The sequence below is a fragment of the Melanostigma gelatinosum genome (assembly GCF_949748355.1).
Source record: "Melanostigma gelatinosum genome assembly, chromosome: 13".
In the NCBI taxonomy this organism is placed as follows: Eukaryota; Metazoa; Chordata; class Actinopteri; order Perciformes; family Zoarcidae; genus Melanostigma; species Melanostigma gelatinosum.
In genome coordinates, this window is record NC_136646.1 from 2,461,249 (window position 1) to 2,478,903 (window position 17,655).

A 17,655-nucleotide genomic window follows, 5' to 3' on the forward strand; every position below is an offset into this window, starting at 1 on the left:
AAAACCTAACCTGGCATTTACCAAGAGCGCGGATCCATAAGAGGGAAGCTGCCATAACCGACGCGACTGGTGGGAGCGCCCGGGGCCAGGACTGGTCTCTCGGCCGAGCGCGCTCTGACCGGAGGAAGCAGGGTAGACGTCGGGAGTAACGGCAGTTAGCGGAGCCAGGCGAGTTCCCTCGCCAGAACACCAGCTCGAGAATCTTTTAATAGAGAGCTGAGTCAGTAATTAGCCCCGTATCGGGCCAGAAGTACCCAGGATCTAACACGTGGCGCCCAACGTGGGGCTCGACGGAAAAGGAGTACGTTGAGTCCAAAAGAAGAACCCCGGCAGCTAAGAGAGGCTGTCGTTCGTGAACGAAAAGACCTGAGGTGAGGCGTTGTGGTAGAAAGCAAAGCTGCCCAAGCCTCGAAGAAGTCCGATTGCGAAGACATCCACGAATCGAAGCTGTGGGTGGTATTTACAGGCCAACACAGGAGAATCCGCAGGCGACGGGGAGCATCGACCAGACTCGCCCGACCTGTAGAGGGACCAGAGCCTGATCCCATCCCTTCCTCAACGCGCGACGAGAGGCTTTGGGAGGAAGGCGACTCGAGACAACAAAGACAAAGACAAAGTCCAAGATGGACGAATCGCCCGGAGGATCCGATGGCGGCGGAGGCGACCCAGAGGGACGAGCCAACGGCCCTGATGGAGGAATCGCCACCGGACAGCAGAGAGGACCCAACGGCGACGGAGGCAGCCCGCAGACGGCGACGCCTCAGCAGAACGAGCCAGTGACATCGCCCCTGGACCAGGCAACAGATGACAGCCCGGACCAGCAGACGGACGACGCTGGACCAAAAGGAGCGACATCGGGAGTACCGACACCGATGCCGTATCCAGGGGCCCAACGCAGAAGCGAAGTCCAACATCAGATCATCCTGAATGGCAGAGGATGGGACACCTGGGACAAATCTGTTCAACAACACCTGACCGAGCTGCATGAAGAAGCAGATAAGGCGAAGGTGGGGGAAAAAGTAAAAGCAATTTGCAAAGATAAGGGGGGTTATCTTGCTCCCCTTGCCCTTGAGTCAGGACTGGTGGTGGCAGTAGTAGAGTGTGAAGGACCGCCGAAAAGCAAACCGAAGATAACAGAATGGCTACGTTGGTGGCTGGAAGTGATGAAAGTCATAAAAGGAAAAATAGTCACCGTAATCAGCCCGTCAAAAGACTACGACTCAGTCGTAAAGATGCTGGCCGCAGAAATTGTAGCGGGGGCAGTGACTATACAGAAGAGTGTAAAAGCCACCCCCCGCTACAGAGAAAGTGAAAAAGAGCGAGAAGCCATAGCGGCATGGATAGCCGAACAACCAAGTTACCACACGGCTCCCCACGAAGATCAGCTCAGCGCCCAAGGGACCTCGGTGCACACGGACTCCTCCACGGGGGTGTCCTCGGAATCCGACATAGGGGACAAACAGGATAGCGGCAGCAACGGGGAGATCTCAGAGGAGGACGAACCGAGGGACGACTCAACGCTGGATAGGAGCGCCGAGTACCAACTGCTCCCGCCCTCCATGGGATCCGGGACTCCCGCTGCCACTGCAGTACGCACGATCCTGCAGGACTACAATGGCCCAGGGCCGAAGCGGCCCCAGAAAGTTAGGGGTAAGACCAGACACGTTCACTCCCCGAACCCAGAAGAGCATCTTCAAAAATTGAGAAAGATGCCCGAGGGGACCAAAAAATATGCGAACCAGACAGGGTTAACCGCATATAACCACTTCGGAGAGCCTTGGGACATAGACAGCCATGGACTGGTTGTCTTAACCAACTCACATCTAAAGCCTCATATCTCCCGGTTCAGAAAGAATCTGGTAAGAGAGGCAGGCAGCCTCTACAAAGAAGAACTTGAGGGGCGCCTCCACGGATGTAGACAGAGACAGGAGGAGGTGGTGGTTACGAGCGGCGGAGCATCAAGCCATTTTGCGGTGCTACACGTACCGATCGAAGGATATGAAAATGGCGAAGATCAGGACACCTATCGGGACAGCATAGAGGAGGCATTAGAAAAAGGTGTCACCCGAGCAAGCGAGTTGTCCTACAAAAGAGTCGTTATAAGTAACGACGGGGCCCGGTCCGGCAACCTACCATGGGAGGTAGCAGAAGAAGCGGCAATGAGGATTCTACACCTCCTGATGAACGCTCCCCACGGGTGGAACAACATCCGCGAGTTGGTGTTGGTCACCTCGGTGGCCCAATACCAAGAGAGAAAAGAGAGAATACTGAGACCCCTCTTCAAAACGGAGGGGCCAAACAACTGGAGGGCAGGACCGCCGGAATACGAGGACGAGAACGCCCCAGTGGCGAAAGCAGTTCTGCCACGGCTCCCGCAATCAGCAAGATTGAAGAAAGAAACCAGGACCGAGCAGAGGAGCTACGAGGAATCAACACCCGGTCCTTCAGCACGAGAGGAGCGACGTCCACAGGTCAGCTCAAGCCAGGAAAAACCACAAAAGGAAAGAAGAACTCCAATCCCCTCTCCCCGGACAGTAGCGGTGCAGACAGAAGAGGAAACCCCCGTGCCAACCAAACCTCCACGGGGGATCCCCAGCCCAGCAGAGTCCGTCGGCCTGCAGACAATGCGCTACTCCGGAGGAGGAGAAGCGCCCATGATAAGGTTCGAAAGTCCAGCGGGGACCAGGGAAAGTCCCAGGACTCCACAGAGAACACCAGAACCAGTTCAGCCGGCCTCGCCGTCAGCAGAACCAGAACGAGAGGCGCAGGAAGAAGCCGCAGATGTAAGTTCAGATGACGAAGAAACAGCGCCAAGCCTGACCTCCATCGAATACGAGGCTCCGGGAGGAATGACCGACCTGAGGATAGGAAGCAGAAAAGGCAAGAAGAACGCGCTGCCCCTTGTTTCAGTGTGCACGGCTTCGCTGAAATTCCCCCGAGACGATCGTTACGGGCCCATGACCACCAAAGACGGAAGAAAAGCCTATGCTCCAGAGGTCGGTCAAACAAGTTATGATGTTCCAGAAATATGGCTGCACGACCTCGAAGGAATGAAAGGCACAATGGTCTACGCGACAAAAAGAGAATGGGCGAATTTTCTAATGACCCCGACCTACGGCTCCCTCGCAACAGCCACGGAGCTGACGGGTAACTTTCGCACAGGCTTTGTGACAATCGTGTACGACGTCATGTTGCGACGCCTGAAGAAAGCAGCCTACAAGCTGGCAGCGAAGGAAGACAAAGGGCGGAGGCAAGACATCTCGGACACCGAGGACGAACAGCCACCTCCAGGGCAGAGCCTCGCACGAAGCAGCTGCCTCGCCACCGCTGAAGAAAATGACTGCATAACAAAGATGCAGGCTTCCACCCAGAGCTTTGGTGAGTTCAAAAAGATCAAGGCGATGGTGACAAACCGAGACCCAAAAGAATCGGTGCAAGAATATCTGACACAGAAATGGCTTATGGTAAAAGCCAGTTCCACAAACGATGAGGCGAAAAGATTGTGGCTGGCTCATGTGACGGACCAACCGATGGGTCCCGAAGAAACCGCGGAACAGCACTACCGAAGATTAGTGTTGGAGGACTGCGAAGACGAGGAGTCACACATCGACAAGGCAAGAAAAAGCTTAGACAAAGGGCAAACTCTCACCCAGGCGTGGTACGCCTTGCGACAGGCGATTCCGCCGGACAGAAGTGTGCAAGTCCTTAGGAAGCTGACAAAGGGCCTAATGAATGACATCGATTTTGTGACCCTAAACATCAGCAAAAGTACCACCGAACAAATCCAAGAAACAGTAAGAAAGTGGGATTTGAAGAAAAAACACTTGGAAGAGAAAAGAGAAAAAGGAAACCAGCCGAAGCCGCCGGCTCCCAGGCCCTCGTATGACAACGCAAGGCCCACCGAGGGACCCGGTCCTTCACAGACACAGAGAAGGCAGTCGGGAGGATTCCAGAGGAGTCCACAAAACTACGAGCGTGAGCCAGGATTCCGGAGGGGTTCTCAAGGCTACCAAGGCTACCCGCGAGAGCAAGGACCTCAGCGGGGTCCACAAGGCAACCAGAGGGAGCAGGGAGCTCCAAGGCAAGAAGGCTTCCAGAGGCAGGGCGTTTACCACAGGGCCCAGCCGGATCAACAACAGGAGGGGCCACGGCCCCCACCAGCCAACAAGAGCGGTTTTCTCTCTTCCGAGGATTACAACAAGCTGACGACAGAACAGAAACAGGCCCTTCGTGCCTCCCGCCTGGAAGCTGGGAGCGAAGGGCAGAGAAAGTAATGGCTAAGCGGGCGCGGGTCACAGTGGATCATGCCTACTGGGTGGGGGACGACATATACACCGACGTGGATGGAATCCCCTATCAGGTAGATACTGGTGCAGAAGTGTCGATGACCCGCAAATGCCTTGAAACAAAAGGACACCTGACTGTTCAACTAGCCGACGGAACCATCAAAAAGATTCCGTTTGGCGTCTGGAAAGGAGTTGTATGGGCTCTAGGACCCTACAATTTAATGACAATAACAGACTTAAAAGAGCTGCATAGCAGCCCAGGAAATCGAACCCCAATACAACAGCGACTCAGAGTCCTCGGGGCAAAACTAATCCAGATGGGATCGTTATCACCGGAGTGGTACAAACCAGTGAACATTCCAGAAGTGACCAAGCAACAAATCGAAGACAGCGACCTTTCTCCGGATGGAAAAGAAACGCTAGAAGACATACTTTCCAAAGCCGGAGTGGCTAGGTTAAAAAATGACTGTGGAGACATGGGTGCGAAATACACCCACACCATAGAAGGGGGTGTACACCCGCCCGTCCGCCAATACCCCCTGAATCCAGGGGCCGTTGCAGAAATGGACCTGATAGTCACGGAGCTCAGCGAACTAGGAGTGGTGCGCGAGGAGCCAAATCCCATCACAAACAGCCCAATACAGGCAGTCAAAAAGCCTGAGTCATCGGGAGGAGGATGGAGACCGGTTATCAACTTCAAGGCCCTCAACCGCAGGACTGTCGCCAACCGAGCCAGCCTGATCAACCCACAAGGGACGCTGAAGACACTAAGACTAAAAAGGTACAAATCCTGTATAGATCTGGCAAACGGATTTTTCTCGTTGAGGCTAGCCAAAGCCTCCCAGGGCAAGACAGCGTTCACCCACAAAGGTAAAGCGTACGTCTGGGAACGGCTACCACAAGGCTACAAAAACTCTCCGAATGTTTTCCAGTCGGCCGTAATGGACATACTTGACGGCCTAGAGACAACAATCTACATCGATGATGTATTCATTGCAGATGACACCGAAGAAGAACATCTGCAAAAATTGAGAAAAGTCGTAGAACGACTAACAGCAGCAGGCTTGAAATTGAATCTGAAAAAATGCCAATTTGGACGATTCCAAGTGAACTACCTGGGGTTCCAGGTCTCCAACGACCTGGGACTCTCAGACGGATTCCGGGATAAAGTGGAGCAGATCGACCCGCCAACCTCGCTGAACGAACTACAGAGAGTGCTGGGACTCTGCAACTATGTTAGGGACCATGTCCCTAGCTACCAGAAGCATGCAAAACCACTGTATGTAAAACTACGAAAAGAAAAGCCAGAGGACGCCCACAAGAAGTGGGAATGGACCGCAACGGATCAAAACAATTTGGAACACCTCCAGACAGCCATTAAAGACGCTTTGCGGCTGGAGCCACGAAGCCTTACAACAAAGCTGGTGGCAGAGGTCAGTTGCAACGACGACGACGCAGTGGTAAAAGTGTGCAACGAGGGCGGGGGAATAGTCACTTTGTGGAGCTACACCCTGTCCTCCGTGGAAAAGAAATATCCAGCAGAAGAGAAGGAGTTGGCAGTACTGGCAAGATATTGGAGCACTCTGAAAGACCTTGCTCAAGGGCAGGGCATCAGGGTCCTCACGCAAAGCCAGGTCCATCGATTCCTAAGAAAAGCCACGGTAGAGAGCACGAAGGCGACGAACGCGAGGTGGGGACGTTGGGAAGACATCCTGCTGGACCCAGACCTCGAAATCGGCCCTGCACAACCCGGGAGTAAGAAAAAGGCGACTCAGGCCGAGAAGCCAGCCGAACCGATAGAGTGGACTCTATACACCGACGGCTCGCGAAAAGGACAAGACGACAAAGCCTACTGGGGCTTCATTCTCAAGCACAATGAGAAGGAGCGCTTCAGACAACGAGGCCAAATCCCCGGCAGTGCCCAGACCGGGGAGGTGACAGCAATATTGGAAGGTTTGCTCGAGTTGGAGCGAAGAAAGGTGAAAAGAGCTAGAGTCATAACTGATAGTTATTACTGTGCTCAGGCCCTTAACGAAGACCTGTCCATATGGGAAGAAAATGGTTTTGAGAGTGCTAAAAACAAGAAAGTAGCTCACGAAAACCTATGGAGAAAAATAGCCGAATTGCGGCTAACAATGGAGCTCGAAGTGGTGCACCAGAGGGCCCACACGCGAGCAGGAACTCATTGGCAAGGAAACGAAGAAGTGGATCGTTTCGTCCAGATGAGACAAATTGTCTTTGTTGGGATCGAGAAGTGGGAAGATTTGCCCAAAGGACGGGTAGTCCCAGAAGAGAACGTGAAGGAGGTGGTGCAAGCAGTGCATGGAGCACTTGGACATGCAGGCACCGTTCCAACACGAAGGGAACTGGAAAAGCAGCGACTCTGGATTCCTGAAAAAGAGGTCCGCAGAATCCTTCAAGACTGTGAGTTGTGTGGTCGATACAACGCAGGAAGGAGAGGACAAAGAGTGGGAGGTCTCACCATTAAAAGTACCGTACCCTGGGGTTCTATCTGCATGGATGTGGCAGGACCCTTAGGGGTACCGGGTAAATGTGGAGAAAAGTACCTGTTGGTGCTTGTGGACTCCATGTCAGGGTATGTAACCACAAAAGCAGTAAGAAAAGCTAATGGCAACAGTGTTGTTAGCATGCTGGACCAAGTCTGTGGCTACTTAGGATTGCCTAAAGAGCTCAGGACTGACAACGGAACGCATTTTCGCAACGCAAAAGTGGACCAGTGGTGCCAACAGCATGGGGTAATGAGGATCTACTCTCCCCCATACACCCCCCAGGCTAACGGGGTGGTGGAAAGGACCATTGGCTTGGTGAAAAGTTGGATTGGGAAAAATGCCAACTCGAGAGAATGGAGCACTAAGACCCTGGAAATCGCCAAAACCCTGAACGACCGCTACCGAAGTGACAGGCCCTCCCCTGCGGAGGAGCTGATGCGCCGCCCCTTCACATCACAGGAAGTGGGGCGGGGCTCCGAAGATAAAGAGCCCAAGCTTGAGCAAAAAGTGCCACTTCGAGTAGGACAGCGCGTCTGGATCAAGGCTCAGGTCGGTGCTTCTAACTCTGCAGTCAAAGCCAAGTACGATAAATCAGACATAGTTGTCAAGATATTGGACAGTAATACTGTTCAACTCAAGAAGAAAGGAATCCAAGGAGTAGGGCAGCTGAAGCCAGTTCCGTACTAGGAGAAAACCAGGAACTCAAGAATGGCCACCAACATACAAGCTTTACCACCCTTTGTCAGAGTGGCCAATGTCAAAGGGGTGGTTAACATGAGAAGGAGTACTACGGGGCTCTGGGCAGGAAGAGCCATGAAGAAGTTGGAGTATGCAAAGAAAGGCTTTCTCTCAGAAGAGAATGAAGTCTTAACATGGAAAGAAATCAAGAATGATTGTGTGGTCTGCCTGCTGCCGACCACCCTTAACCTCACATGGCAGGGACCCGGAAACAAGAAACCACACCGGGTCTCTGGACGACGAAAGGAATTTGACCGTATGACCCACAAACCAGTGAAGGTTTTGGATGCATATGTGTGCGGTTTTTGTCGTATAGCGCTTTTACCAAGGTTGCACTTCGTCATCCAGTGGGATCTGCGGGGGACAAAGCTGAACCTTAAGGACTGTGTCTGCCAATGGGATGGACACAGGCTGCTCCTCTGTGCGTCTTGCTCCGTACTCCAGCTGAATGGACTGCTGGTGCAAGCTGGCGCAGCCGACGGATGGCAGGTGAGAAAGTTTCTTCAGCCAATACAAACCCTGGCACCCGCCCTGTGGGAAGGAGAGGGTGCTGCCGCTCCTGTCGATCTATCACACAAGGAGACAGGAGGACCCTCGGCACCAGCTATGCGCCCACTCGACGGCGATCCACACGAAGCAAGTGGAAACAGTAGTGCTGTCCCCATGAGATCCTGGTGGGAGTCGGTGGAAAGGAACTGGCCATACAGCCCAGGCCAGGCCGAGGTTGCCAACCCGCCCCTGTCTTCCGTACAGATCCCTGGGGCCTTCAGGGTCTATCGCAGCCCTGATGACCCAGGGTACGCAGCCACCGCAGCAAACTTACCCGATTGCCGCTTGGAAATGGTAACACGAGAAGGGTGGATGGGGCCCTGGGAATTAACAACCTGGCGCGTGTTAATCGAAGATGTGTTTTGTGATCCGGATGTGCCAATACGTGAGCTTGCCCCAGTGCCAACAGAGGCTGGTGCTCGCGGCACGAATCTCCAGTATAACACCACGGATCTGGACGCCTTCCACCACACCGGTGCCAGGACCAAAGAAAAGAGTAAGATTTTCACGGTCACCCCAGAGGGGTGGCGGAGAGACGGTGTTATGCAACTACCGGGCTCTTGGGCGACCAGAGCGCCAACGCCTACATGGGAGGCCAGCACAATGCGCGTCATGGTGACGCTGAAAACCGTGATGGTTCCATTCGACGGTGTGTACTCCGTCGGGGTGGAGCTGACCAGAGCGGATGAGGCGGAGCCTCCTCCAAACCCACGCGCAGACGCAAAAGGTTTGACCGCTTGGGCACGGAAGTCATTTCGCAAACTGCAGCGGGGTGGAAAGCCTCGCAGTAGCAGCACTTAGAAAAGTATAGCTGCTGGAAAAAACGGAACTTGATTGTCAACATGTCGCTGCCAAACCCACCAAACAAAGATTGCAGGGACCTATCAATAGTCTCTCAGTCCCTCCTCGCACAAAGAAGGCCATATCTGCAATTGCCGAACGAAAATGTCTTTTTGGACAAACCCCAACGCGATTTTGCCTACCGAAAGGGCCTCTGTGGATCCGGCGCCTATTTCTGCAGCAATGGCGAATATAGGCGCTCGATTGACCTGTCAATACCCGGGAAGGCGGAATTGCTGACTGCTTTTCGCACAGGATGGCAACTCCAATATGACAGAGTCAATCGGACCCATCCGTGGCTGCTGCAGCCAGTCCTCCCTTGTCCTGACCAATCCCCCTGGATCCTGAATACCGTTTTCATCTCAGTTATGGGTCTGCGGTTGAAGTTGCGCTGGGGTCCTAACTATGCTGATTATTTGCAAAACGACTATGTTGATCTTTCGCTGGGTGAAAATGTGATCTGGACCACCAGCCCGGTCATGCGGCGTCTCATAGCGCTCCACGTGAAAAACAGCGCGCGCTGTGTAATTGAGAACCAAGACATAGAGTTGCGTATGGTTCATTACCGCCTGCCAGGCCTTGGCCCACCGAACCCGGACCCATGCCTGACCATGAGGGAATTGCCTCCTTCCAGATTACGGACTAAGGGGCTTGGCCGGCTTAACCTTCACGAACCCTCTGCAGCATGGGCTAAAGTAACGGAGCTCCAGACGGACGACGGTCAGCCGTTATACGCATCTCTTGCCAAAGTCCGGATCCTTATCGACCCAGTGGACAGACAGATCTACGCATGGCTGCGGCAAAATAATGCTGTGAACGAGGGTTGCTTTGAACCCCCCCCCTGCTCCCCCTCCTTAATCGTCACCTACTACCAGTGGGTGTGGCGGGGGCTGGACTTAGCCATTGGCAGATACCCATCGGTGCTATATCACCAGCTCCTGAAGGGCAGGATTAGTCAGTGCGATCCTGACTCTCCCCCGCGCCTCAGCTCCGGATGCCTAGCTCCTCTTCCAGAGGTGCTACCGACCAGAGCACTGCAGAATCCGAAACCATGGATCTCCCACTACTTCATGGGAGAGTTCATGAATTTAGGCGATCCTCAACCTTTACCCCCGTCTCCTTAAGACGCCCCGGCAAGCGACTGGACCAATCAAGTAAACGACCTCGGAATGGAAAACGACTATGGCTTTGCTTAATGGCTAAAGTAGTTGCAGTACTTGCAGGACTGTGCCTTGTCCTGGCTATACTGTACTACTATGGTAGTATCCCATGGGCCCTCACCCATGTGAGGGTGTCCTACACTACCACAAAGAAGTTCGACCAGACATGCTGGACGGTCGCCTCTGGAACGATCGTTCTCTCTCAACTCGCTGGACAGAAGCGCGCCTCGCCCTGGTTGGACCTTGAGGTTGGCTCTAATACAACCCGTCAAGTCCAAAAAGGGGGTGGGACGGCTCCGAACCTGACAGCTACTATCATCGCGTGGATGACTATCTGGGAACAGAAAATCAACGATTCGAAAATCAACGACACGGGTGAAGAAACAGACTGGGCAGGCGAATTCCAGAAGGTAATAGAGAATTCGACATGGAGGATAGATGAAGTATCTACGCTGGGAGCGGAGATGAAGATTACGGTAATGATGAAGAAAGCACAAGAAGAAAAACGGGCACAGTGTAATTGGATCTACCCCGAAAACGGTGTCCCAGGCTGGTACTGTTCATGGGCATGTGTCTCATGGGCAGAGCAAGGGAACGAGGGATACTGGAAACCCGAGGTAACCTATGCAGCGAGCCACCGCAATGATACGTGTTTGATGATTTTACCGGCAGACGGAATGTTCTGGGGACACTACAATCTCACCTGTGAGGCCACACAACCACGGCGAAAACCACGACGGTTTAAAGCTAAAGTGAGGCCACTAGGTGCCACAGGAAACACCACACTAGGAAACTCCACCGACTGCCAGCGGAACAACCTCACCAGCCGAGCCGTGAATGTCACGCAGGAGAAGGAAGAAGAAGAAGAGGAAGTACAACCTACGGCTTCAGAGACGGCTCCAGAGGAAAAAGAAGAGCAGCCGCAGCCGCCGCCGGTATTCAAGTCAAGTGACAGTCTTCGGAGAAATCGGAGCAGGAAATGGACGAAGCACTGTAAAACCAGCAAGCTCCCTCTCCTAGATAAGTGCTTCTGGAATGTGTTCTTTTATTGCGAAGGTCAGAATTACTTCGTAATAACTCCGGTAAACAAACCACAGTATCAGGCTCATAAGTTCATCTATCTACCCGAACCTAATGCCCGGCACGAGGCCTGGCTCAACAACACCCTGCCGTGGATATGGATAACCGAGCTAAAGCATTTCAAAGGAGCCTTCACGGAGGGATACTCCAGAGCCAGCTACGGCCTTTTGGGACCAAGGACGACTGACATGTATGTACAAAAGCTGCCGAAACCCGAGGAGTTAATGACAGCCCCAAGAGGGGATTTCCAAAAAATTGACACTTGTGTGACCAACAAAATGTTCATCGCTCTGAACGGAACAGAGTATCTAGCCGACGGCGCCTCCCCGAGATGCACACTCTGGCAAGAGTGGTATCGGGCTTGGGGAACGTGGCTATATGACTGCACAGGCCTGAAGACGAACAAAACGATCAAAGGAACCCTGCAGGCATGGAAAGAGGCCCACACCCGGGACGACGGTTCAACCTGGTGGGGCCTACAGAAGGATGAAGTGTTAGAATGGGTGGTGCCATGTCTAACTCAAACCAACAACTACTGGGTGAAGTATCAGTACCTGGCCACAGTGTACTCGAAAGAAAGAGACATCTGGCCTGGGGTTTGGAGCCGACCAGAACCATATGTGGGCCCGCGGCCCTGGAAGATGGAATGCAATCGAGGAAACACGACCTGCAACGTCAGCCTGGCCGGGGGACATTGTGAGACTGTGCCAGGATGGGAAGACCATTGCCAGACCCACTATGGAGCAGAATATGAAACCCACGTGCAAGAAGTAACCTGGGTGAAGGATAAAGACAAGAAATGGAGACGGTCAGGGCCCCTGACCAGCAGCTGTACCAACTTAATCCTGGGCCATCGCATGAAAGACAGAGTGAACGTGAACGGCCAAATCATTCCCCCAGTAACCGACCCTACAGTCTTTCTAGCTGAGGGCCACGCCTTCAGGAAAAGCCTCTGCGAGGGTAAAGAAGACAAAGGATTTGAATGGGTAGGAGCTAACCGCCTCTACGGGAACGGAACATGCTACGAACCAGAAGAACACTGGCTGAGTTGCGGGAGCGGCCGACGAGAACACGAGTGCAGTTGGATCGAACTAACGGGCGCCTCCATAGCCGGAACCGCAACCATCGTAGTGGAAGAAGTGGCAGGGAAGATTGGAGAAGGATTCTCGGTCATAAAGGGATGGATGGGGAGTTTGTTCTCCTGGCTTTGGCCTTATTTGCTGATGATAATTGGAATTGTCATCATGGGCCTGATAATCTGTGCCGCCATTAAGGGCGGGGTAGCAGCCACTGTTGCCTCGTGCTTTAAGGGGAAGTTGAAGGAAAAAGAAGAAGTGAAGAAGGGACTCCTCCCACGAAGGAAGGAGGAGTCCACCCACCTATAAAGGGTGAACAACAGGAGCGCCATAGCCATTGCAGACCCGGAACCTCAACCAAGAGCCTCATACTGAAATAAGAACGAATAAACCTAAGAAAGCCAAGATGACCAACATGACCAACACCACAACCATTGCACCTCCAGGCATGAACGCCACTTCTCCCCCAGGCATGACCACTTTCGGAGTGAGTATGACCAACACCACGACTATTGTACCTCCAGGCATGACCACCTTCGGAATGAGTATAACTGAAGCATTACAGAACTCCTCCGACACAGCACGCAGATGCAGGCCATTTATTCGCTTAACCGACCTGGACTTTTGGGTCCTTGAGATCATATGGTTCTTCTACTGTTGCATGGGCGAATGGTCCATGAATCAGCCGCTAAGAATACTGGCCCTGGCTGTAGGGTGTCTGAAAACAGCGATTGAAAACATCTATCGAGGATCGCTGTGGCTTACCCTGACATGGTTCGCTACATACCTCCTGGGGAGAATCCACATCGACTCTACTCGCTGCGGTCTAGTAAAGGGTGGAATGGTGATCATCTGGCTGGTAATCGACGTCGCTGCAGTTTTCTACAACCCCCTGAAGATGGTCTCGGCAATCGTCGAGGCCTTTCTGGCGGTTACAGCCCTGATGTATCTCGTGGTCATGACCATGGCTATGAAAGAAAGAGGAAGAGGGCGTTGGCTCCACAAGATCGGCGCCATTGCTCTTTGGGGCATAGGTTGGGGCATAACTGTCGCCATCTACTGGTTGGGCTCTGAATCATCAATTGGGATAGCAGCCTGGCTCATGCTGTATGAGCCTTTGTTTCCAAGAAGGGTTAGGCCTACAAGCCCAGGCCTAACACCTCCTCCAATGGTGTTGGCATCTCCATGGCTGCATTCTCTGGCTCAACGGCGCTCTGCAAAGCGCTCCAATAATGAGAGGGGGCCTTAAAAAAGAATGAAAATAAGACCACCCCCTGCTTGCTAAGCTTAGCTTGTAAAAATGCGCTGAAAATGTAATGATTAATGAAGTCTTTGTGTTCAACAACATTCAGGAGGAGGTCTGCTGTGTCCGCTGTGGGATTCCTCCGGAGCTAATGTTGCACCTGTGGGAGGTAAACCAAGCCCTATGGTGCACCCAATGCTACCTGGGGCAATTCCCGGTAGGAGCAGCCAGCGGCCTCTTCTGCAAAGGAAGTACCCCTTATATGCCTGCGATGAATGTAGTCGACTGTATGGAATTAGAGGCTAAAGCAAAACCAGTGTGGACTTCCGCTGGGAGAACCCCACCAGAGGTCCTGCTCTATGCTGATGGTGTATACTGCCCAGTATACACAAAAATATGGGCGTATCCTGATGGCATCCGGGTGTCCAGCACCCACCTCACCGATGGCCGCTTCGTCGTCATTGGACCACGCCTGCCCGCCCTGCAGTATCCAGTACCAACTCCAGAAGAAGACGACGACACGGCAAGCATCACGGGTGTGGAACACCGAGACGTGGGTAGCCAGACGATGCTCGCAGGAGTAGTACCAAATCTAATGGGGATGTGGGGATACGACGAGGACTGCGGCGAGCTGGTGGAGGTGATCCCTGAAGGATTGATAGTTCCAGGCGAGGATGAGGACAAAGCATCAACCAGCCCCGTCCCTACTCCGGCCTCCCTCTCCCCAGACAGCATTCTGAACCAGAATGTGTTGGCCCTGGTGCTGAGCCTAGACGAGCAGATGAAGGATGCCATAGATGACGAGGAAGATGACAACGCCCTCCTGGATCTCCAGCCACCAGGCCTGGAAGGCCTGATGGTGCTCGACAGCTGGCAACACGAGTCCGAGCCGGAGGATGACGTTCTCATCATCACCGCCGAGGACGACGACGAGTTCCTAGAGGATTACCTGGGGCACGGTACGGCAGCTTGAGACCTCAAGAAGGGGGTGTCAAGAAGAGTTGACCTCTCAAGAGCTGCCTCGGTAACATGTCGACACATTCAAGGGAGAGAAGTCAGGCTATAAGAGCGCAAAGCATATATTCAACGTTGACGTGTAATCAAACGGATAAAATGTATGAATAAATATAACGAAATGTTCTAATCAATTGTGTAACAAATGTTTAACTGCATAGAAGTGATTTAAACAAATGAAATGAATGTTTCTGTGTGTTCTGTGGAGCTGAGATAGATGTTGGGCAAGAATGACATTGCTGTAATCAAGACCAGATGTTGGGTGTAGTCAAGAGAAAGATCTAGAAACTGATGCAATAGTTGAGTCATACAGGCAATGTTCGGCTTAACGCCCTTTCCAGAGGGAGGGGGGATGAGTAATGGACCAAACAGGTGGGGGCTGATCACAGCCCATATGAGGAATATAAGGACATGCTTGCAAAGAGCAAAGCTGGGATTTCATCGCGGATGCCGTACCAAGCGCATCGGAAGAAGATACTAAAGCCTGCAGCTGATGTATTGAGGACTTCGTCTCTGTTCACGGAAAAGAGACCTCTGTTCGTGGACATTGAGATTGAAAGACGAAGGTTCTAACTCTCCCCACCGCTCGCCTCTTAACATCTGGACAACTGAGAAAGCCGCAGCTGCCTGAGAAAGACTTTGTACTGAGTTTTGAGAACAGCTGAACGGGCTCCGTTGCGGAGCGGGAGGATCGAGGGTCCGGCCGGACCTTCGCTCCTAACAACTCCAAAAGAACTCTTTTCATCGCACCATTGGACATCCAGCTCCAACCGAGCCGTCTCGGCGACTAAAACTAATGAGTATAATCGAAGAAGATAATTAAATTGACTAATCATGTGTAGTGACATTTTATGTGAGCTGTAGCTGTAACCCCTGCAAACTAACTAAATATAACCTGCAATAAATATCTAATCTGCATTTAAAGTGAAATCCTCAAGTGCATTAACTTGCCGAAGTAGTAATGAGTTCCTCGTGACAGTAAAAAGTTAAAGCTATTGTATGTCTAACAACTGAGTTCTGAAAGGTTATCCTAGAGACTGAATCCACTTAACAATCCCTTACGGTTTTAGCAAGAATTAATCCTAGCCGTTAAAACCTAACCTGGCATTTACCAAGAGCGCGGATCCATAAGAGGGAAGCTGCCATAACCGACGCGACTGGTGGGAGCGCCCGGGGCCAGGACTGGTCTCTCGGCCGAGCGCGCTCTGACCGGAGGAAGCAGGGTAGACGTCGGGAGTAACGGCAGTTAGCGGAGCCAGGCGAGTTCCCTCGCCAGAACACCAGCTCGAGAATCTTTTAATAGAGAGCTGAGTCAGTAATTAGCCCCGTATCGGGCCAGAAGTACCCAGGATCTAACAGTATGTATGTATGTATGTATGTATGTATGTATGTATGTATGTATGTATGTATGTGTATATGTATATATATGTGTATATATATGTATATATATATATATATATATATATATATACATATATATATATATATATATATATATATATATATATATACATATATATATATATATATATATATATATAGTTTGCGAGACACGTGATGTTTTTCGTGATCTGTTTGAATCACAAACACACATAAAAAGGAGCGAAGCTCCCTCGAGTCTATCCTGGACTCCTGTCGAGGACCACAATGCAAAGTAGCAATATGGACCAACCGCTGCTGTGATTTCTCGTCCACGCGGAATCTCTGTTTTTGTTTAAAAAATGGAACTGCCTTTGTGGAAAAAGGAGTACAGGAGGCCCCCAAGGGCCCCTATTTACAACCCCTGTTGCTCCGACTCTCTGTGCACCATGTGCGCTAATATGACGATGATTGAGGAAGTGTCCGAAAGCTCAATTTGCGATCGAGCAAACAATTCCACAAACTACCGGTACATACAGGTAGAAGTGAATGAGTGATTTGTAAACCGCTGAGTCAGCTGAGCAAATGTTTAAGTGCGTGAGCGTTACCACCTTCCATGGACCGTTTTGTTTTTGTGGAATTAGTGGAACTAATAATATCAAGGTCCCTGTCAGCCATGAAAGTGAGCCACAGGTTCGCCACGTCATTTTATGTGGCCCGCGAATCCGCCAGCAAAAAGAAAAAAAGGTTAAAAATAATTAAATAAAAAAATTAATAATTAAAAGTTGAGACTTGATAATAAAAATATCCCCGTAGTCGAAATTATGAGATAGAAAGTCGAAATGATGAGATACTTAAACACAGTCACAGAAGCAGCTCTTTGGCTGGTTACTGTACATTTGACATGGAAATGTATTGTGAGTACATTGAAGACTACTTTAAACGTGGCTTTACAACACATGAAATACTTCATGTGGGATTGTGCAAACGCACCCTTGGAAGGATTTTAAGCTTTGAACAAAGTTATTGTAATAACTTGTTTGATATTTGTCTTTGATATTTTCTTTAATAGTTTGATCTTTGATAGAGTCATGTGGGTTTCTGAACCCTAAATTAAAAGGATTTAAGTTATAATAACAGAAATGTGCTTAAATATATTTTTACATTTATACAACTGCATGTACAATATTTCTACACTTGAATAAACAATAATCAAATGCAGAGACAGTTATTTACCAATATGTTAGGAGTAGTTACATTTACACAGTCTTACATTTACAACCGGCCCTTTGAGGGCGACCGCGATGCTGATGTGGCCCAGAGTGAAGATGAGTTTGACACCCCTGCACTAGAGTCTAAATGTGCTTCTTCTTCTCTTGTCGGACGAAGCAATGAGCCTTCTGTGATCATTCACCAGCGTCTGTCCTTCCCGCTCTGCCGCTGTGTTTCCTAGGTGTGATCTTTGCCAGTGTCGGCGCTGGACTGGGAGAACTGTCCTTCCTCTCTCTCACCGTCTACTTCAGCAGGTAAACACTTGATCCATCCTTGGGCTCACACAACCTTCTCCCAGCAACAGAAGTACCTCAAGTGTAAGGTTTATTAGTCTGTTGATGGAAACTGGCTCAAACATAAGGATATACAGGACTGCATTCTATTATGACGATAATAATTCAAAAAACTTGAATAACTGAGAACATGTTAAAGACAGGCAGTATGCTTTTAAACACGTTATTTCATTTACAGCATTATTAAATACACTTCCTAACACCCCCCCCCCCTCCACCCTCCTCCTCCTCCCCC

At 51.2% G+C, this 17,655-nt stretch overlaps 1 protein-coding gene across 1 annotated transcript in view; it reads left to right on the forward strand.

Annotated features, from left to right (window-relative positions):
• The window catches only part of cln3 (CLN3 lysosomal/endosomal transmembrane protein, battenin), a 36,165-nt gene that overhangs the window by 9,471 nt on the left and 9,039 nt on the right, over positions 1–17,655 (forward strand). Inside the window, exon 7 of the mRNA XM_079281443.1 lies at positions 17,309–17,381. Within this exon, the coding sequence (XP_079137569.1) occupies positions 17,309–17,381 (73 nt within the window). The remainder of the gene's footprint in view (positions 1–17,308; positions 17,382–17,655) is intronic.